This window comes from Strigops habroptila, chromosome 12, assembly GCF_004027225.2.
Source record: "Strigops habroptila isolate Jane chromosome 12, bStrHab1.2.pri, whole genome shotgun sequence".
Taxonomy (NCBI): domain Eukaryota; kingdom Metazoa; phylum Chordata; class Aves; order Psittaciformes; family Psittacidae; genus Strigops; species Strigops habroptila.
Genome location: NC_044288.2, coordinates 7,084,112 through 7,103,487, shown reverse-complemented (window position 1 = coordinate 7,103,487; position 19,376 = coordinate 7,084,112). Strand labels below are relative to the sequence as shown.

The window sequence follows — 19,376 nt, the reverse complement described above, 5'->3', positions numbered from 1 at the left end:
CCACATTACATTACAGTTTCAAAGGGCACGTTATTAAAGTTATTGCTGATTTATGCAGAAGCACGTGGTTTGGGGTTTTTTAATGTTTATTTTAAACAATTTTTTACCATTTTTTTTTTTTACATTAACATCTGAAGAATTGGTTCAATAAAGTTTATGCAAGTTGCCGTCACAGTTTATGTAAAAGAGAAATGTGCTATTAAAATCAGACATTTAGGTTACCTTTTGGGCTTTGCGATGCATGTTAGCTTTACACATCCTGATTCTCCTGCGATAATTTTCCTTTAAAAGGGGGGCATAGGGTGATCTTTTCATCAAGCAAGACATTATGCCCTGAAAGCTGACTCCAAACCAGTATTGAAAATGCCGTTATTTACACTTTAATAACAATCTACAAATACAACTTTTTTTTGTTTTAAAGTATTCCCCTCAATCATGCACTGCTACAGGCAGGTTGGTTCCTAACGCTCTATTTTTCACCCCCGAGCAGTTTAATTCTCTCCCCCTGGAATGCCAAATTCATTTTGCAGATGGGAAATACAAACCCTTTTTCATGTCTAAGCAGCAGTTTAAGCTATTCTATTCTATCTCTAGACAGACACACCCTTGCAGAAGGATATGAGGAGCAACTGCAGCACCTTCTCAAACGAAAAAACACATTTTTAAGTGGCTTTCCAAAGAAAGGCTACTGTGAAGTCGGAAGGGCTTAGCCAAGGGGGTTAGGGGTGTTAACATGAAGCAGAAAGCAAGCTTCCTTCTCCTCCTGGTGGCAGCTGAGCCTTGGAATTTTCAGCGCTCATTTTGTCATGCTGCATTTAAACCAGCCATTTCAGACTCAATCTGGAGTCTGCAGCATGGACCAGCCTGGTGAGGCCACCTGAAATCTGAATTGGTAATTCAGCAAAGAACCATGACCACTTTCCTGAAGAGAGATTCCTGCCATAGCCCAGAATCCAACTGACTGCAACAACTTCCAGGGGGTGAAAAACAAATTTGCTTTTCTTTTTCTATTTTTTTTTTTTTTAACTGAAGCTCATTCAATAAGCTTGATAAGCTTTTTTTGTGAGAATTACACAAACCACCGTGTTTTAGGATGTCTCCAGGTTTTAAAAAGACAATTAGCTTTAGTGTTAATTTAAATTTATTTGAATGGAAAAATATATATAGCTATTTTAGCTCTCAACCAAAAAAATGACAATTCATCACATTTACTTTGATTAAAAAAGGACTAAACTTTATTGACAAACTGAGGCAGACATTTTGACAAGTTTTAGCTACCTAGTTAGGCAGACTTACACATGTAGCATTTAATCTTCAGGAACAGAGTGGGAGGACAGTGTACAAATCCAATTAGGACTTTATCCTATGTACAAAGTGAAGTTTTTTCCTCATTTTTTTTTTTTTCAGCTGCAGTGTCCCTTTTTAGGCAAAGCTAGCATTGAGATAGATACACTTGAACAAGTCAATGGATTGCTAACATCAACACTTATGTCGGTTTTAAACTAGAGCCGATTTATCTGCCCGAAGAACTAGAGAAATAAAACTGCAATTTTACTCTGTTTTCTAATATCAAACACTGAGTAACTAAAGCCATGCTTTAATTTGGTTTTCCCTTCAAAGTTCTTCATACAGAAGCTAAAGAAGAACCCCTTTACACTGAAAAATCTGCTTCCCAAGCATCTCTCAACACCGCATGTTCGGGGCTAGATTTCAAAACCCACATAAGAAAAGTCAATTTTACAAACCTAATTTGATTGGGTTGGTGTTTTGGTTTTTTGTTTCTAAGTCAATTACCTTTTAAAAACAAAGAAACAAAGAAACAAAGAAACACCACCACCCCCCACCCCCCCCAAAAAAAAAAAAATCCCACAGCTATTTAATTTTTTTGAGGATCCTTTATATTAAAATTTAAACCTAGGATTCACCAGCAATCTGCTTTTAATCAAAGTTTGACATCTGAGCTTACTTTTAAAGGGTGGCAGCTACTACCATTACATTATGATATTAGTTCTTAAAAACAGCCCTGAATTTTGAAATGTAGCCTACTTTGGGATTCTGCAACTACAACTTTTATGGGTTCCTTAAAACCAAACTTAAGAGGTTAACAAAACCTTAATTTCATTAACTGCTAAGCAAAGCATGTCACTTCTGAAACTAACATTTTTAACTCAACTTTTTTCTTTTTTTTCTTAAAAAAAGGTACAGTTTGTGTTTTATCTAAACAACAAAGAAAGAAAAGCCACCTACACACTGAAAAAAGGACAAAACAAAAGAAAATTAAAGTCGCGCCTCTAAATCTATTTAACTCATTTTAAAATACTACGTACAGAAGCCAGAATGCAGGGTGAGGATGGAGTGGGAGAAAAAGGGCCACGAAGAAAAACAGTTAGACAATTACTTGTCTGGTGTGGGTAAAGCAACGGGAATCCCGGGAGATACAAGAATCAGTAACAACTGTTTGCTCATAACTGATATTTTTCCCTCATGTTTGTTTTCTAATAACGTCCGTATGGGTGCTCTCTGTAGGCCCCCTTCACTGGCCTGGCCGGCGGGGCCTTCAGGGAGGGCCTGGTTCCATTCCAGTCATCTTGCCCTGTGGAAAAGAGAGGGATATGTCAAGGATGGTGGACTGCTGTGATCCAAGGGCAGGGAGGGAGCTGTGGTGCTGGGTGACAGGCTTCCCTCCGGAGTCAATGCAGCAGCACAGGACATCTTCACAGTGGTCTCACCCCAAAACTGGTCTGCAAAGTACCCCATGGTCCACCAAAACCTCTTGTTTGCAGAACACAAAATCATTCAGGTTGGAAAAACCCCTTAAGACCAAGTCCAGCCATTAACCCAGAACTGCCAAGTCCATCAGTAAACCACATTCCTTCTGACACTATGGGGAAAAAGGCACTTGCACAAGATCCCGGGAAGCCTGCAGCCCCAACAGCCCGGCTCAGCACCAAATGGGACAAACCCAGTGCCTTTTAGGAGTCATTAACTCCAGCAGATCCAAAGCCAATTCACAGGGCAGCACTGGCAGCCAGCTGTGGCAAAGGTGGCAGCAGCCATGGCCCCTCGGGCTGGTGGCCAGCAGCACCTCTAACCTGGGGTCTGGCTGGGGGGACAGCTGCAGGTAGCACTTCCCTCCTTCCCAAGTGCCAGGTAAGGCAGCTCCTGGATAATTGTGCCAAAATAATTAAGTCCCAATGCTGCTGTAGGATGGCAGCATGAACGACAACTTCCAGACACCAGTCTGCTTTCTGACTGTGACATGCTGTTCCTTCCCCTCCACAAATACAGGAAAGCATCTGCTCGCCGTACCACTGTTAACTGCTGATGGACAAAGCACTCAACAGGACAGCCCCAACCCTCCTGCTGCACATAGATCAAAAGCAAGTGAAGTTCATGTCCCATTGTCTCTGAGCTAGCTCAAGGCCGAGATATCCAAGCTCAGCTTTCATTATGGCTTGTGCTTGCAACATTCACACTTGCATGCCTGCCATTCTCTCCAGGGTCACTGATTTATGAAATCAAGTGTCCGAAGCCTGAGGCCAGCCAAGCTGGTTCCTACCACCACAGAGCACGTCCCCATTTTCTCAAAACTCTCCAGCCTGGCTTAACAATTTATTTCTCTAATTCTGTTTTCATGAAAGCAGAGACCAAAGGAAATTACTGTGGATAAACAGATCAGCTGTGGCAACTTGATGCCAAGTACACAGTGAGCATTTTGGCCATCATATCCCAGGCAGCACCACCGCTCTCCTACCAAGTGGGAGGCACAAAAGCCTCTTTGTGCTGTGTGACTAAATACAGGCAACAAACCAAGCCACTGAAGGCAGGAAAGACAGGAGTTACTGACAGCAGCTGTCTACTGAAATGCATCTCAGACTGGAAAAGACTGGAAAAGCATCCCTGCTAGGCACCTGAATTTGAACTTCACACAACTTAAGTCCAGAGCAGGGAACACCCTGGGGCAGGAGACAGCCACCTCACTAACAACCATGCTTCCCTAACACATGACACAGGGGATTCCCAGTTCCCAAGGATCCCAGAAATCCCCTCCAGCTGGTCATTACCCTCACTACCTGCATTCACTGAAGCCTTCAGGCTGATGCTCTGCTAAAAGGGCTGTTTGCAACACAGCCCACTTCCATGCCATTAAGCAGCTCGCTGTGTGGCTTTTGTAACTTGTTTATAACTTGTTTACAGAGAGAGGAAAATGAATCTTACTCAGTGCCACATGCAGATGCCATTCATAAGCTTGGATATATGAACTAGATTTAAAAAAATGCAGTTGTCACCCAATCTTTTATTGACAGCACCTCAGATATAAGGCTTACTGTTTTCAACAGCTGGTGATGTACAGCTGTGGTTAAACTGGACCCCCCCACCCCTCAGTCTAGCCCAAGTTGACAGCTTTATGTAATTAGCTAAACTTCATAGACTACTTACAAGTCACATTGACCAAAATCTTTTTACCTAGTCAAAGGGAGGCCTTCAGATGACATTTTAACCCATTTTTCAAGCAAACGCATAGTACAGAGTCAGTATCAGCCAGCGGGATTTTGAGGATAAGGAAGCAGATGGAACCATGCACTCATCCAGCTCAACAAAATACAATCTGTGAAAACCAGACTGCAGCAAAAGTAGTGCTGTGGGTGGAAATCCAGAGCTCTTAAGATATTCTAAAGCTATAAGGAAATTAAAAAATATTTCCATAGTTAAAAACTGGAATTTTGAAAGCATCATCTTTGAGACAACCCAGTTAGGTAAGAATCTAAAATCCACAGGATGTCTTTGGTTGTTCAGACCTGGATAATCTGCAGGGCATAAATATTCTGCCATGAAAACTATCCGAGGTTCTCTTCAGGAAGTTTTTGCTCAGAGCATGGAATGGCACTGGAAAACAGCTGGCTGACCACAAGCAATTTCCAACTATGTGCAACCGCTGCAGGCAATTCCCAACTATGTGCAGCCCCTTCCCTGTCGAGAGAACAGTATTCCCAGACATACCATAAGCTTCATAGGTTTCCTGCGCCTCCCCGTGTCCATAATCATAGTATTCTGTGTCCCTGGAAGAGTAATTTTGTTGGTTACACAGAGGGCTGAAACCATACTCTTAAACTGATACAACTTGCACAAACACTTGAAAAGCAAAAGGTGCCCAATGTCACTCGTGGCTCTGGCATGTCTGATTGCTACTTTTATGGAATTGGAAAGGACACTGGGACACTCCCAAAAGTTATTTCCCAGGCACTCCTGGATTCCAGCAGAATAGGGCACTTTCCCTACAGCTCAAACTCAGAACTGAGTGTTTCCATTCCCTTAAAAGAAAACAGAAAGAGAGGACCATGCGTAACTTGCTCAGTAACAGACAGGAGACAAGCAGACTTACCCTTGGCCCTGGCTGTAGTAGCCTTCATACCCCTCATAGCTCTGGTCTGCGTACGCATCATCATAGCCCTGAAACGGATGATGATGTAAAACAGTGTTAATGGAAGGACTAGAGGTTAATGCCTGACCAAGAGTAACGGCAAAACTGAATTCAGCTTTCAGGGGAGCCTGTGAATCCTTGCCTACTGCAGGGAAGGGACTCAGACATTAAGACAGGTAGCTGAGATCTGCTTGTGTCCTCTGGCTTCGGAGGAATGAACGACACTAATATTTACAATGCATTTGAAAGTCATTTACACGTCCAAGGTTGCGGTTTGTCTGTGCTACAAATCCACATGTCAGGAAGCCTGTAGTTGTGCTGTCTAAACCACGGACTTACAGGTAGACAAACCCAACCTAATAACTCCTGATTGGAAAAATGAAGTTTAACTGAGAAGAGAAACAGACTTTTTAGATGTATGAGTATTTGTGATGATTCCTCAAAATGTTATTGTGCATCAAAACCTTTCCTCCCTTTAGAATACCAAGAGCACAGATGCCAAGAGAAGCTTGGGGGGAGGGTGGTGCTTAGTTCTATTACGTGAAACGTCACACCACGTTCACTCACATATTTACTCTCAGGATTTCAGGGGAAGCAGGAAATCTTTGGTGTTTCTTCCTTAAAGAATTCCCTTGCAGAATGTGAACTACATCAATCTTTGTGATGTAGATTCTTTACCATGCTCTGACAGTTGACTAACTTCAGCCTTAGGGGTTCATCTCTGTTTTACCAAAACCACCCCCTTGCCCCATATTTTGGACACAAGTAGCTCCCTCCTTTGAGGAGTAAGACACAAAGCAGGTCACCCAGCCCCATACCAGTGTTTGCGCTGCTGGTCACGTCTCCAGAGCAATCTTAGCCTTTATTTCAATAATGTGGAGTATCTGATACATGGTCAGCTAAGCTGGAATTAAACCAAAGATATAGAGTTACTCACATATTCCTCATAGGCTTCTGGTGCGGGAGGAGGAGGAGGAGGAAGCGGTATTCTCTGAATGCCGGCTGCTCGTGCTCTGGGTGCAGGAGCCCCCCGTACTGCTGGGGGGGGAGGCACCCCGCGGGCTACAGCAGCTCCCCGGGCAATGGCACCTCGCACCGGGGCTCCTCGCACAAGGGCCCCCCGAGGAGGAGGAGGAGGAGGGGGGGGGGGACACCAACCCCACGTCCCCTGGGAAGGAGATGAGAAGGATTGTGAAGAGCTACAGCTCATGTGCTGAATGTCAAGGGCAGCGCATGCGCTTCTTAGACCTACTTTAAAATGCAATAGCTTGATAAATAAATAAGTAGAGTTACCATTAACTAAGCCATGAATTCTTTAGCACAAGAATTGTTACACTACTGCTGGATTTACAAAAACCTCTTCTGGGATGGGAACTCTACTGCATTAGATGTTGTACAGATAGCGAAATAAATCTGATACAGAACTTCGGGCAAGTAATTTCTCAGAGGTCATTTTAAATAACCCTCTGCCATTAACCTGCAACGACTGCCAGACCTCCAGAAGTTACAGATCAATGATGAGATGAGCAGGGGCACTTCTGAGCTAAACACCCGGAAGCAAAGACTTCCCCTCCATGAAACAGGTAGTGAAGCAAGAACTCTAGTAACAGTTTTATCACCAACTTATCCCCGTGCCTTGGCAGCAATGACAGAATAATGCCATCCTGTAACTTTCAAAGGATGGTCAGTTTAAACTGAAAATGCTTATTCTGCTGAAGGCTACAGAAGCAAACACAACATCTATCTACACATGATTTTGTACTCCTGGTTTTGAAAGGTTACTTTATGAAGCTATTGATTTCAGATATCAAAACCAATACAGAAGATACCCACTGTGCTTGATCACATCTCAAAATACAAAGCATTTAATGCCAGCTTACCAAAAGCAAGCCTGCAATGTAAGGTCAGAAAGCCTTGGAAAAGCCAAGGTCAAGGCCAACAGCTACGCGCAATTAACCTCATCTGTCAGGACAACTCTGAGCAAGATGCAGCATTTCTAGTTCTTGTGCTTTTGGGAAAGATACCTTGGGACAGGCGGAGGCGGTGGTGGAGCTGCTCCCCTTCCCCGCACAGGGACTCCCCGGCCTCGAGCTGGGTCTGGTACACCATTCAGATAGGAGAGCTCCAAGAATTGCTCCTGACAGATATCATCCATCATATCCTAAAAAGGGGAAAGAGTGAACTCCAGAGAACAGCTAACTAACCAGTCTGTGCTCCAGGATATCACATGCTACCATGCTGGAACAAAATAACCTCATAGTCCTAAATGAAAATCCCCAGGTTAGTTTTACTGGGATGTGATCAGCAGTGCACAACTACAGCTTTCTCCAAACTGACCAGGAAGGGCACATGACCTGCACAGACAGGAGCTGTGGTGAGCCCAACCACTGCTCCCGGGGAAGAGGACCTCTCACAGCAGTTCTGGAGGTATCTGATGTTCAGCCTCCCAGGGATGTCAGCAAGATTTATTTGCAAGCATTGGGGAGTTCAGAGGTGAAGCCAGGCAAGACATATCTCACCTCAAGCACCTTACATTTAAGGAGTGACTGGCAATGAGCCCATGTGAGGTAACAACACCCTGCTGCAATTTCGACATGCTAAAGGAACTGGGTAAGACACCGCCTGACAAAGAGCAAACACCCATGTACAAATCCAGGCTGTCTTTTCAAATTCTTAGGAATGCAGCATGCTTCTGACTCTGTGCATTTTATCACCCCGGGGGATGTAGCTCCTGGAATTAGCACAGATGCCTGGTGACCCTGCAGAAGTCATCGTATGCCACATCTCCCCTCAACACAGAGGCAGGCTGAGCCTCGCACCGGGGATCTTCACAGTGCCATGGCAACACCACAGAGCAAGGAGTCTCCTACCAGATGTGTCTTCACAGCACTGCTGGCTTCCATAATGACTTCTCTCACAATTCTCACAAGTTTCACACATTGTCCGAAGGCAGCAGTAGTTAAGACACTTTAAATAGCAAGGAGCACGCTTGCTTTAGCGAGCGGAGGTTTTGTACATCCCAGGGCTCCTTGAAGATGACCTCTTTCCTTCAAAGACACTTCACACAGCGATCCTCCTCCTCTCTGTGTCACTCACAAAAATCACACAGTACCCATAAGCTTTTCCCTCATTCTTCCCTACCACGCACAGCTCTCAGGTTCCACCTGCCCCTGGTGTTTCAGGCAGCACATTTGAGCTCTCCAGGCTCAGCTGCAGAGCAGCAGCGGCGGTTGACATTCACAGAATCCCAGCCTGGTTTGTACTGAAGGGACCTTAAAGCTCACCCAGTTCCAACCCCTGCCACGGGCAGGGACACCTTCCACTAGAGCAGGTTGCTCCAAGCCCCTTTGTCCAACCTGGCCTTGAACACTGCCAGGGATGGGGCAGCCACAGCTTCTCTGGGCACCCTGTGCCAGCGCCTCAGCACCCTCACAGGGAAGAACTTCTCCCTTATATTCAGGCAGGTGCCTGAGTTACAGGCTGAGCAAGCCAGACACAAAGGATAATGAACAAAGGGAGTACTACCTGCTTCTTTCCCTATTGTGTTTTATCCTAAGTTAATGAGCAACATTATCATTTTAATACATGAAAGATTCCTCCAAGCTCTGCAGTTCTTGGAGGCAATACTCTAGCACTGTTGCGTTACATACTGGCACCAAACTAACCATGAAGGTCTTACAAGATTCACCAGTAAAAGACATCCCGAAACCGATAACAAGTGTCATCTGTATAAATGCCTGGTTAGCAAAAAGAGGTTCCTTCACATCACTTGCATTTAAAGCAGGAGAAATATTGATTTGACAGTTTTGTCTCAGAAAACAGCTACAACATTGAATAGTACTACCTAGCTGCTTAGGCAGTCACCCTTCTCATCCTCTCACCACCCCTTCAGAGCAGAGCAAACACCTCTGCACTTAGTTTCTCATCTGCCCAATGAAGTTTTCTAGCCAGATTTCTACACTACAGTCCCAAGTCAGAGGAACCCATCCAAGACTTCTCCATGCCAGGCACAGCTAATTTAATCCTCCTGCTAAAACTGACACCCATACCAGGGTCCACAGCTAGTCCTGGGAGAGAAATAGCTACTCCAAGTGTTCTAAACAATTGCTCTGTAAGCATATGTCTTTATAATTATGGCTAGAGGAATGATACATGCCTCTATGTAAGATTAACAGGGTCATCTTAAACTGCCACATACACACTTTAATACTCCAGGCTTCTTCAATGACAACAATTCCTGTAGCATGAGCCTTGCACTGTGCAGACCTTACCCCATCCTTATAGTCAGAGCCACAACCCATCTACCTCCTTCAAAAAGAAAACATCAGTATACATACGGGAACAAGGAACTTCTTGACTTCTTCCATGGCGTGAGCCATCAGAGCATATGCTTCGCAGGGGGGGCCAAAAACCTCAATGAAGACATGCAAATCCATATTTAGATGAGCATATTTAGGATCTCCCCCTTTACGCAGTTCTTCCTCCTGAAACAAAGCAGATTAGAGATTCCTTAACTAATTAAGATGCAGATAAACTATTTTTCTTTTACCTGTCTTCTAAGCCTTAGCAGGAGATGTCTGTAAAAGCATTTTGGTCATGTCTACACACAGATCATGGTAACACAGGATGGACATGAGCATGCAGTTCTATAAAGAGCCACACACAATCTACACCTTCCATCTCTTTACAGCTGCCTTTCCAGGTGACTGATATTTTTGCTAACACAGTGATGCCAGCCACTTTTTTTTCCCCAGAAGATTAGGCATATGCAAGCAGTGCTCTTCCTCTTCCACACCACCTTTCTGCCCCAGGTGCTCTTTACCACCTAAGAACACAAACAAGCTTGCTCTTTAACTTGGCTCTCAGACATCTGTGTTATTCAGATGGTTTTTAAGAAGCTACAAATAAGCTAGAAGTGGAAAAGCTTTTTGTGCTGCTTGAAGTAAAAAGCTGAACTAAGTTACAGCTCTGTGGACTGTTGGCTCAGTTTTTAGAAGCAGGAAGAAAAAAAATATTTTAATTTTTTTTCTGTTAAAAAGAAAAAAAAAAAAAACAACAAAAAAAACCCCTTCTGGCACTTTGTGATCCAGTAAAGAGTCCCTGGAACATTCTGCTCCAGCATTTTCAGTGAACCACGGGAATTTCAGGATTTCAGAGGGAACGGCTGGAAAAAGGATTTTTATTTTATTTTTATTTATTTCCTGGAGGGGAAACATATTCCTTTTGTGAATGACTCGTCACAGAGCAGCTGGGATTAATTCTTGCTTTATAAACTTGGTACTTTACCTATCAAATAAACTATCTCTGCATCCAAGGGCACAGGGGATTAAAAGATGACTGGTCTCAAAGTCATGTTCATAAAGGAAACATATCTCACGCTTCTGCCCCAACCAAGACTGCTCCCAGTAAGCACAGAATACTTTAGGAAATGTGACTTCCTAAACATGAGGACTTCTGACTGCCTTTGCTTATGGATTTTAATGGTTTAATGTTTCATGAAATGCTTTGAAAAGCACTACACCTCACGATCATATGAAAGGCATTAATGCGTACGCATGTTTTCAAGGGTGATGCCCTTACCTTTGCTTTATCTCTCATTGAACCCTTCCCTAGGACAGATATTTTAGCACCAGTTTCCTCCTGAAGCCTCTTGATGGTATTGCCTTGAGGTCCCAAAATCTTTCCAACAAAGTTGAACTGTAAATGAAGAAGAAAAAAAAAAAAAAACTTAACTCCAGAGCTCAGTAACAAAAGCTCTTCCAAACGTTATGCTGGCTGACAAGAAAATTAACCGCTCCTTTTTCTCTTCACCTCACCAAAAAACGCACAGGAAAATTTAAGTTCCACAATATTCTTTTCATGAAAAAATGCTCCACCAAAAAATCAAGCTAAATCAACTCATGTAAAGTGTTTAATTCTAACATCTACTCTCCAGCAGTTTTACAGGCAAGTCTGAAGAGTTAAATGAGTTCTTAACTGTAAAACAAAATGCTCTACATATCAGTGTCTATCCTAGTAATAAAATATCTACTATGCATCACCATTTAGCTTTATCCCAAGGCATTCTAGAAATGCAATATATTAGAAATAAGACCCTGCAAGCTTGCATAGAAAAAATTCCACAGCGATAATGGAACAGTGGCATAACTCCTGGTGACACTTTGACAGCTCCTATCTCCAAAAGCCAGCCATAAAATCCATAGAAAACAAGCAAATCACAGAGATTCAGTAAGCTGTTTTCTGGCCCTCACCTTGGGGTACTGTTTGACAGGTATCAGAACTCGTTCTTTCAGTTTCATATTCTTGTGGGAAAATAAATCCAGGTAGTTCTCCTCCTCATCCTTCTTTGTTGTTTCACCCTTCTGAATTTTTTCAATTTCTAAACAAGATAAAAATAGGGCTGCTTATATTCCTCAAACAGGCATCATTTAGAGTTGGAATTACGACAGGACAGAACACCCTCATTCTCTGTGAATACATGAACACTCAGAATTGTATTGATGGAGTCTGGACAGACAGTACTAGCCTCTTCCTCCCTTCACACCTAGGGATTCCAGAAGGCCTAAAATGGGGTAATGAACAAACCTAAGAAAGAACAGCAGAGAATGCCCTACGAATAACTTCAACACATCAGAGTATGAAACTAAGTACAGTTCAGTGTATCTGCTGTGCCTTCCTGTCAGTGCCCAGCCCCACACCTCCACCATGAATGCAGTATCCCATGCAGACACCCAAATCTCCAAGGACACCAGCCCCAGCTACACTATGTGTCACACTCACTGTAACACAGCAGCCAGCAGCAAACCAAGGAAGTTCTTACCATTCAAGCTGACGCGCTATTTTAAACCTGTAATTTAATGAGTGGTGCCACCACACACTGAGACCATGGAGTTCCGGTGAGTAGCAAACATTCCTAATAAATAGAAGCCCAAATGAGTGACACACTGGAGTGCGGTCTGGTTTAGGAAATTCTTGTAAGCTTCCTTTCATTAAATGAATTGTGAACACACAGTTCATAAATCGGTTAAGTTGTGAGCCTCAGGCACAAAAGTATAGAACAGCTGTAAAAGTGAGTGTCAAGTCCTTAACTTGATTCATAGAGTCCCAGACTGGTTTGGGTTGGAAGGGACCTTAAAGCTCATCCAGTTCCAACCCCTGCCACGGGCAGGGACACCTTCCACTAGAGCAGGTTGCTCCAAGCCCCTGTGTCCAACATGGCCTTGAACACTGCCAGGGATGGGGCAGCCACAGCTTCTCTGGGCACCCTGTGCCAGCGCCTCAGCACCCTCACAGGGAACAACTTCTGCCTAAGAGCTCATCTCAGTCTCCCCTCTGGCAGGCAATGCAAGAACAAATTTTTGTCTCTCAAAGTAAGATTCTGATTTTTAATTGTATATTGTGAATTCCAGGGTCTTGGAAAAACACTGAGGTGGCCTGACTGAACTGAAGGCATGCTGCAGCCTGAGGAACATCTGGCACAAAGACCAAATAACCTTCCGGAAGCAGGTGGTTAAGGCAGGCCAATTGGGAACTAGTACACAAACACCTTCTCAAATCCAGCTAGAAATTAAACTCACTGGGAGATGGCAGGAGATGGTCACCTCAAAAGACAACCTAAATGGAGAAGATTATGGACTATCTTCAAGGCAGGCATTTCTAGCACAGGTTCTTATTGTCATTAACACACCTCCCTTTGTGCAGGACACCCGACATTTTCCCAAAGCCTGCAGCCCAGAGTGACTGGCTTTTCTGTTCCAGGAATCTCCAGTCAGCTACAAATTTTATTTAATGGCTAACAATTAGAAGACAAGTTCCCCCAAATTTGGAGCCAATCCATTATTAACAACCCCAATTCACTGATGAACCATTACACACTCTTTGGTCCAACCAAAACCAAAATTGGTCACACCATGCATAGCCATCCCAAATTTCTATTTACAGATGCTGATCAGGTGAGGAGCATGACCCTTCCTTAAAACTAAATGGTGCCATTTCATTGGCAAACCCAAGAATTATAAATACCTTTTCTGAGCTGAAACTGCTTTAAATACAACTTCTCACATCTCAGGGGAGAAGAGAGACACTTTCACAAGATTACACCCGTCACTGGATTAAAGCTGCAAGACAAAACTGAGGCCTGCTTAGTCATCACCAGAGTTTCAGAAGAATTTCAGTATCTGGTGTTTCCTGTGACTTCTGCCCATGTCAGAAACAATAAGCTTTAGATTAAATGTTCATGCTTACAACTTGGTGTATCAGATGCTTGACACATTATCCACCTGGTCATATTCTCGTGTCATCCAAACAGAAACAGGAATAACAGAATAACAGCATCCTCCTGACTGCACAGGCAACCACAGCCTTGGGGGCTCAGAAGCACCCTTCCACAAGGAAGTCGAGCAACTACATGTGCAACCAAGAAAAATCCCAAACTCTTAGGAAAACATCATCAAATGATCAATATTTTAACCTTTCAGTTCTGGACACCGTAATATAAATTGGAGTTTAGTTTAAGGATCTAAATATGGAACTTGGAGATTGTGTCGCATAATTATGGGGGAAAAAAAAGCCTGAATTTTGTTATTTCTACTGGCAACAGCACCTTGGCTCCCTTACAAAAGTGTTACCATGACTCCTTAGTTAAAAAAAAAATAAATCACCAGCTCTAATTGCTTTGAAAAAGCTCAATTTTTGCTTTAAAAGATGATTTTCTGAAGACACTACACAAAAGTAAAAAAACCCAAGAATTCAAGCACTGGCAAATGTATAAAATAAGCAAAAGAGCTGCTGCCTTGGGGAGTTCTACGTAGTTTTTAATTTTAGCTATAAGAACAGATTGGAGAATCAGGATTTGGAAACTGAAGATTGCTCTGGTGGCCTTATCCCTGGTTGGGAACAGCTTTAGACCCTGTAATGCACCATGGTGACTTCTCAAATGTTTTGTTTCTCCAAAAACACTAGATGAATTTCTAAAAATGCATTCTGCATGTTAACAAGAAGTGTTTTCTATGCCCACATCACGAATAAAAGCACCTTAATCCTTTCTTTCAGACATCAGGCTCTGCAAAGCAGTGAATCACAGCTCCCACCAACCCCACAGCTACACACACTCTGTCTCCTGCCACAGCAGCAATGGCACTGGGAACCGGTCTGTGAGGGCAACAGATAATGAACTGTTCGCTAAAAAAACCCATCGGATCCACCACCACCACCACGTCTCCAGCTGAGGTATGAAACAAAGGGGAAGGGGAAACCCTGCACAGCAGAATAACTCTAAGTTCTTCTCTAGGTTTTGTGGTTCAGGTCAGCGTGGTGACCCAGCAGTTCCCTTTATGCCCGCAGAACAAACTCCGAGTCTGAAAATAGGTGTGAAGAAGGACTGAAAACATTCCACTTGTGATGTGTCCTACTATTCCGGATTCCAGCATTATCTGTCTACATTCTGGCTACACAACACGAAGCAGGACTGAATGAACTGATGAGTGGTAGCAGTTTGTCAGACCACTTACTGATAGGAAGGAGAAGCGTACGTATACCTGGAGGGATTAAGCATGCCTCATTTCAGTGCTGATATTTTAAAGCCGTGTCAGAGGTGCAGCAGGTTACCTTCTTGCCATGGGGAATGGCAGCAGGCTGGCGGCATGTGTGGCAGTGGTTTCCAGGACTTCATGTGGGGCAGTGATTGCATTGTCTCAGAAGAAATCCTAAGGGGTAGGTAAAGGGGGTTGGTAACACCGCTGCTTCACAAGGAGGAGGCTAAGCAGCCACAGTGCTACTCCTGATCTAAACCCAAGCTCTTCCTTAACAATAAAACACATTAAACACTGTTCCACAGCACACTTGTGCTCTGTAAGCAGAGAGACATTCTGTTTAACCACAATACTGAATTATCTTAACAGTATGACAATACTGACCCCATGCCCCAGAAAACCCAGGAAAACCCCATCAAAACCCCACGAGTTTATGGATGGAAGCCTCTGGAAGAAAGCAGAGCCCCTTCTCTCCTACACTACTGCTCCCCAGCCGGTTTGATTCCCCAGGAGAAGCAGCAGAGACCTGCTCCTGGATGGACTCCTCCAGGAGTAGAAGCAGCAAGGTTTGGCATTTCCCATCATTTCCCTCCCGCTTTCTGCCAAAACACCCCCCCCACACACAGTGCGTACGCTGGGATCACACACAAACAGCTCTGCTGAGAAGGGAGGGCATTGCCACTAGCACAGGGGCGTGGGGAAGGAAAGGAACCCAGCTCAAGTGAGGCAGGGAGAAAGCCTGGAGGTGAGCTCTGAGAACACACGGGCAGTGGACGCTCCTGGGAGGAGGCAGAGCCAAGCAGTGCCCCGTCACGTCGGCACAGCTCAGCAACGCGTAATACATTGGAAAATGCAACAGGGAAACGCTCTGAGCACATCATAGCCTGCAACATCTGGGCACGAGTGTAAGGCAGCAGTTACAGCTCCTGTGGGGCAGGGCACGCACTTGGAAGCACATGAATCTGGACGATTGTCCCCATTTCAGGACAGCTTTAACTCCACACAAAGCAAGCTCCAGCAGACTGGATTGCTTTGGGTTATACACAGCTTCTCATCACCCCTGTGACCTCAGCCCTTCTCTTATCCCGCTGGTGGCTTCCTTGGTTGGTCACTCCAGTGAGGCCACCACACATCCAGCCCATTTTCCCATGCAGCCCTTCTTCCTTCCTAGGGATACACACAGACTGAATGAACCTGGCACAAGAACCAGCCGGGTTAACAGGGGATTTGTTCAGGAGTCCTCCAGCACCTCGCGCTGCTCCCTGCTTCGCAGTGTGTTGCTCTAACTCCAATCCTCAGCCCTCCCTCCCTTTACAGGTCCCTCTCCAATACCCAACCCACTGCTCTGAATCCACCCCTCACCGCTCCACACGTTTGGGGAGGGAAAGGGCTGCATTTAACATGAGGACCAACTAGATTCTAGCTATATAGAGACTTGCTAATTCAATGACACAGCTCACACATCTGTTTGCAGCTTAGGAAGCTCAGAGATGACCAGCTCTTTTCACTTGAAGTTTCTCCATGAAACAAAAATAGCCAAGATTACCACAAGAATTTGGAGAATCCCCCACCCCTATGCCTACCTAACACATTGGTGGCCATCTCCTGTCCTCCCAAGGCACACAGGGAGAGAGGACTGTGCCTTTCAAAGCATCAGCATCTCCTCCTGCTCTCCCTGCAGCAGAGGGAGGGCATAAATCAAAGTGAGGAAAAAAAAAAGGGTTTTCTTGTTCCTATGGAAGGTCACACAGACCCTGAATCACAGGAGTGAGGAAACGTGGATCATATTCCAAGGTGCAAGAAATCCCAGTTTTCAGTTTCTGTTCAGAATCCTGCCTTTCTGCCACAGAGGACACTGTTCAGGAATCAGTATGACATCACTGTGTTGCCCTTCACCTTGCTCCTAAATAATGCTGGTTTTCTCTAGAAATGCAGCTTTAGAACCACAAAGGTACTGTAGGCTGCTGTTACGTGTTGTGTTTAAAGAAGAAGTCTTAGTTTCATAGAGTGGTCTGGGGTGGACAGGACCTTAAAGCTCATCCAATCCCAACCCCCTGCCACGGGCAGGGACACCTTCCACTAGAGCAGGTTGCTCCAAGCCCCTGTGTCCACCCTGGCCTTGAACACCGCCAGGGTCCAAGGCAGAGCTCCTAAGGGTTTTCTCCCAGAGGCAGGCAGGACAAGCAACTTCCATTCCTGAAAACAGGCTGGGATAGGAATACTGCTGACATTCAATAATCAGTCACTTCTTTGTCTGGAAGTCATTTTGCTTAAGTTGTGCTTTGGCTCAGACCTAAATTCCTAAGTAAGCTTTACAGCAGCTTCTCCAACATGACATCACCAAAGGGTACCACAGCAGTAGAGAAATTCTGAGCAATCCAGATCAGTTTGGGGTCATCTGTGAAGATTTAGTCACCTAAACCCACTGCTTTACTTCAGATTCTCTCTCACAAGCTCCCTGCTCAGATCATCCTGAATTTGGGCTGCTTGTGAATGCTCCTAATGGTCCCCAATTTTTCAACCATCCAAAGCAAGCATGAAGCATCTGGAGCTCTTCCAATTATCAATTTTAAGTCCCATAAAGCTGCAGTCCCACAAAGCTACAAGCAATTTTTAAGTTAATGGAAAAAAAAAAAGCCCCCTCATAAATCGTTGTTACACCACTCGAGTGACCGGAGCTTTACTAAGTGGGCTGACAACACGGCTCTTTGTGCCGGAATGAGCAAACTCCTTTGGTTTCATTTCTCTGGGAGGCATTATCCCGAGCTGCTGAGCATCAGATGGCTAAAGGGGTTTATTAATGAAAAACATTAAATTGATGGCAAATCGGATTATAAAACTAATTTATTTAGATCAAGATGTCGGCGAGTAATGCCAAGGTCCCCACGATGACAGACCTCAGTTACTTGCACAATGGAAGGCAGCAATTCCTAAGGATCGTTTCCTACATTAAAAGAGAAGCTAACAACATCTCTAGTGCTGCACCAACTACGACAATACTATACACTTTAAAGACCTTCAAAAAGATAAATAAACCAATTCAAAAGCAGAACAAGCACCAGAGCTAAGCTCATGTGCAGATTAAACCCGAGCATATCCTTGCGCTGGGTGCCTCCCAGCTCCCCACTACCTGCACATAACATGGTCAGTGGCAGCTATTTTGACTCATTCCCATTTTTAAGCTAGCCACAGGGTCTCAAGGCAGCAGAATCTGCTCGGCAGAGGCACGAGCAGCTGCTCTGTGAAGATATGAAGAAACCAGAGCCACCGATGACGGGGAAGGAGAGAAGCCAGTCAGGCCCAGAACAAAGGCTGCCATTTCCATTCCCCATTTAGCTTCACCAGGAGCATGAAATAAGCTCTAACACAGGTTACCAGAGTGGATAATCAAAAGAGATCACAAACCATGGCTCGCAGGGGCTAAAGCAGACGCTGCATGGAGAAACCCCGGGTTTTACCGTGCTCTCTGGTCCCCTCTTTCCCCAGGGATGAAAGGAGCCAACGCGACCGCACACCATGTTTAGAAAGAAAGTTCTGGCTCCGCGTTTAACCTGGCCCAGGCCCTGGATTAAGCGCGGGGCTAATAGAGATTAAATAAGAGAAATACCCGAGCTTCAAACCCCCGCGGTCATACGCGGCAGGGTCGGTGCAGCGGCCGCCCTCGCTGCTTTCCCCGGGGCCGGCAGCACCGGCCACCTGGGAGGCTCTCACTCCCCCATTCCTCCACACAGGGCATTCACCGGTAGCTGCCTTCGCCCCTGCCCACCCCACCGAACCCCGGGGGTCCCGCCCTGCCCAGCCCCCGGTACCTGCGGTGAGGAGCTGCATAGCATGCGTGAAGGACGGGTCCAGGCTGTCCTTCTCGGCCATTAGCTCAGGCAGATACTTGTTCTCGGGCTCCATCTTGGCAGCGCCGCCGGACAGCAGCGGGGTGGGGGTACCGGCGGCGGGGACCTGTGCGGCCGAGGCGCCGGCCGCAGCGGCATTGGGCTGCAGGAGCGGCGGCGGCGGCTGCGCCCCGCTACCGGCCCCGCGGCCCCCCCCGCCTCGAGGCGGCCGCCGCGGCGGGGTACCCCCTTGCCGGGCTCCGCCGGGGCCAGGCCCGCGGCCCAGGCGAGTGGCGGGGTCGTCGCGGCGCTGCATGGCGGGGGGGGGGGGGGGGGGGGGGGCGGAGCAGACCGGCGCGGCCACACCGACCGCCACGGGGACAGCGCCGGAAGTGACGCGCAGAAGCTCCTCCTCCTCTCCCCTCTCCGCGCCGGCTCCCGCGCGACCACCCCCCACGCCTCCGCGCCTGCGCCGTGCAGCTCCCAACGGCCCGACACGTGGGTAGGCGGGGCCAGCAGCGGCTCGGCTGCGCATGCGCAGGCCGGGCCGCGCGACATTAGTGGCCGGGAGGTGAGAGAAAGCGCACGGCTGTCGGA

At 45.8% G+C, this 19,376-nt stretch overlaps 1 protein-coding gene across 1 annotated transcript; it reads right to left on the bottom strand.

Moving 5' to 3' along the window:
- Window positions 1-799: 799 nt before the first annotated feature.
- KHDRBS1 (KH RNA binding domain containing, signal transduction associated 1) lies at window positions 800-19,266 on the bottom strand. Its single transcript, XM_030504526.1, is given in 10 exon segments — window positions 800-2,593; window positions 5,002-5,060; window positions 5,384-5,451; window positions 6,360-6,572; window positions 6,575-6,590; window positions 7,447-7,583; window positions 9,760-9,906; window positions 11,003-11,119; window positions 11,674-11,801; window positions 18,762-19,266. Coding segments are annotated over 10 exon segments (1,317 nt in total). The 5' UTR covers window positions 19,096-19,266; the 3' UTR covers window positions 800-2,495.
- Window positions 19,267-19,376: the final 110 nt, after the last annotated feature.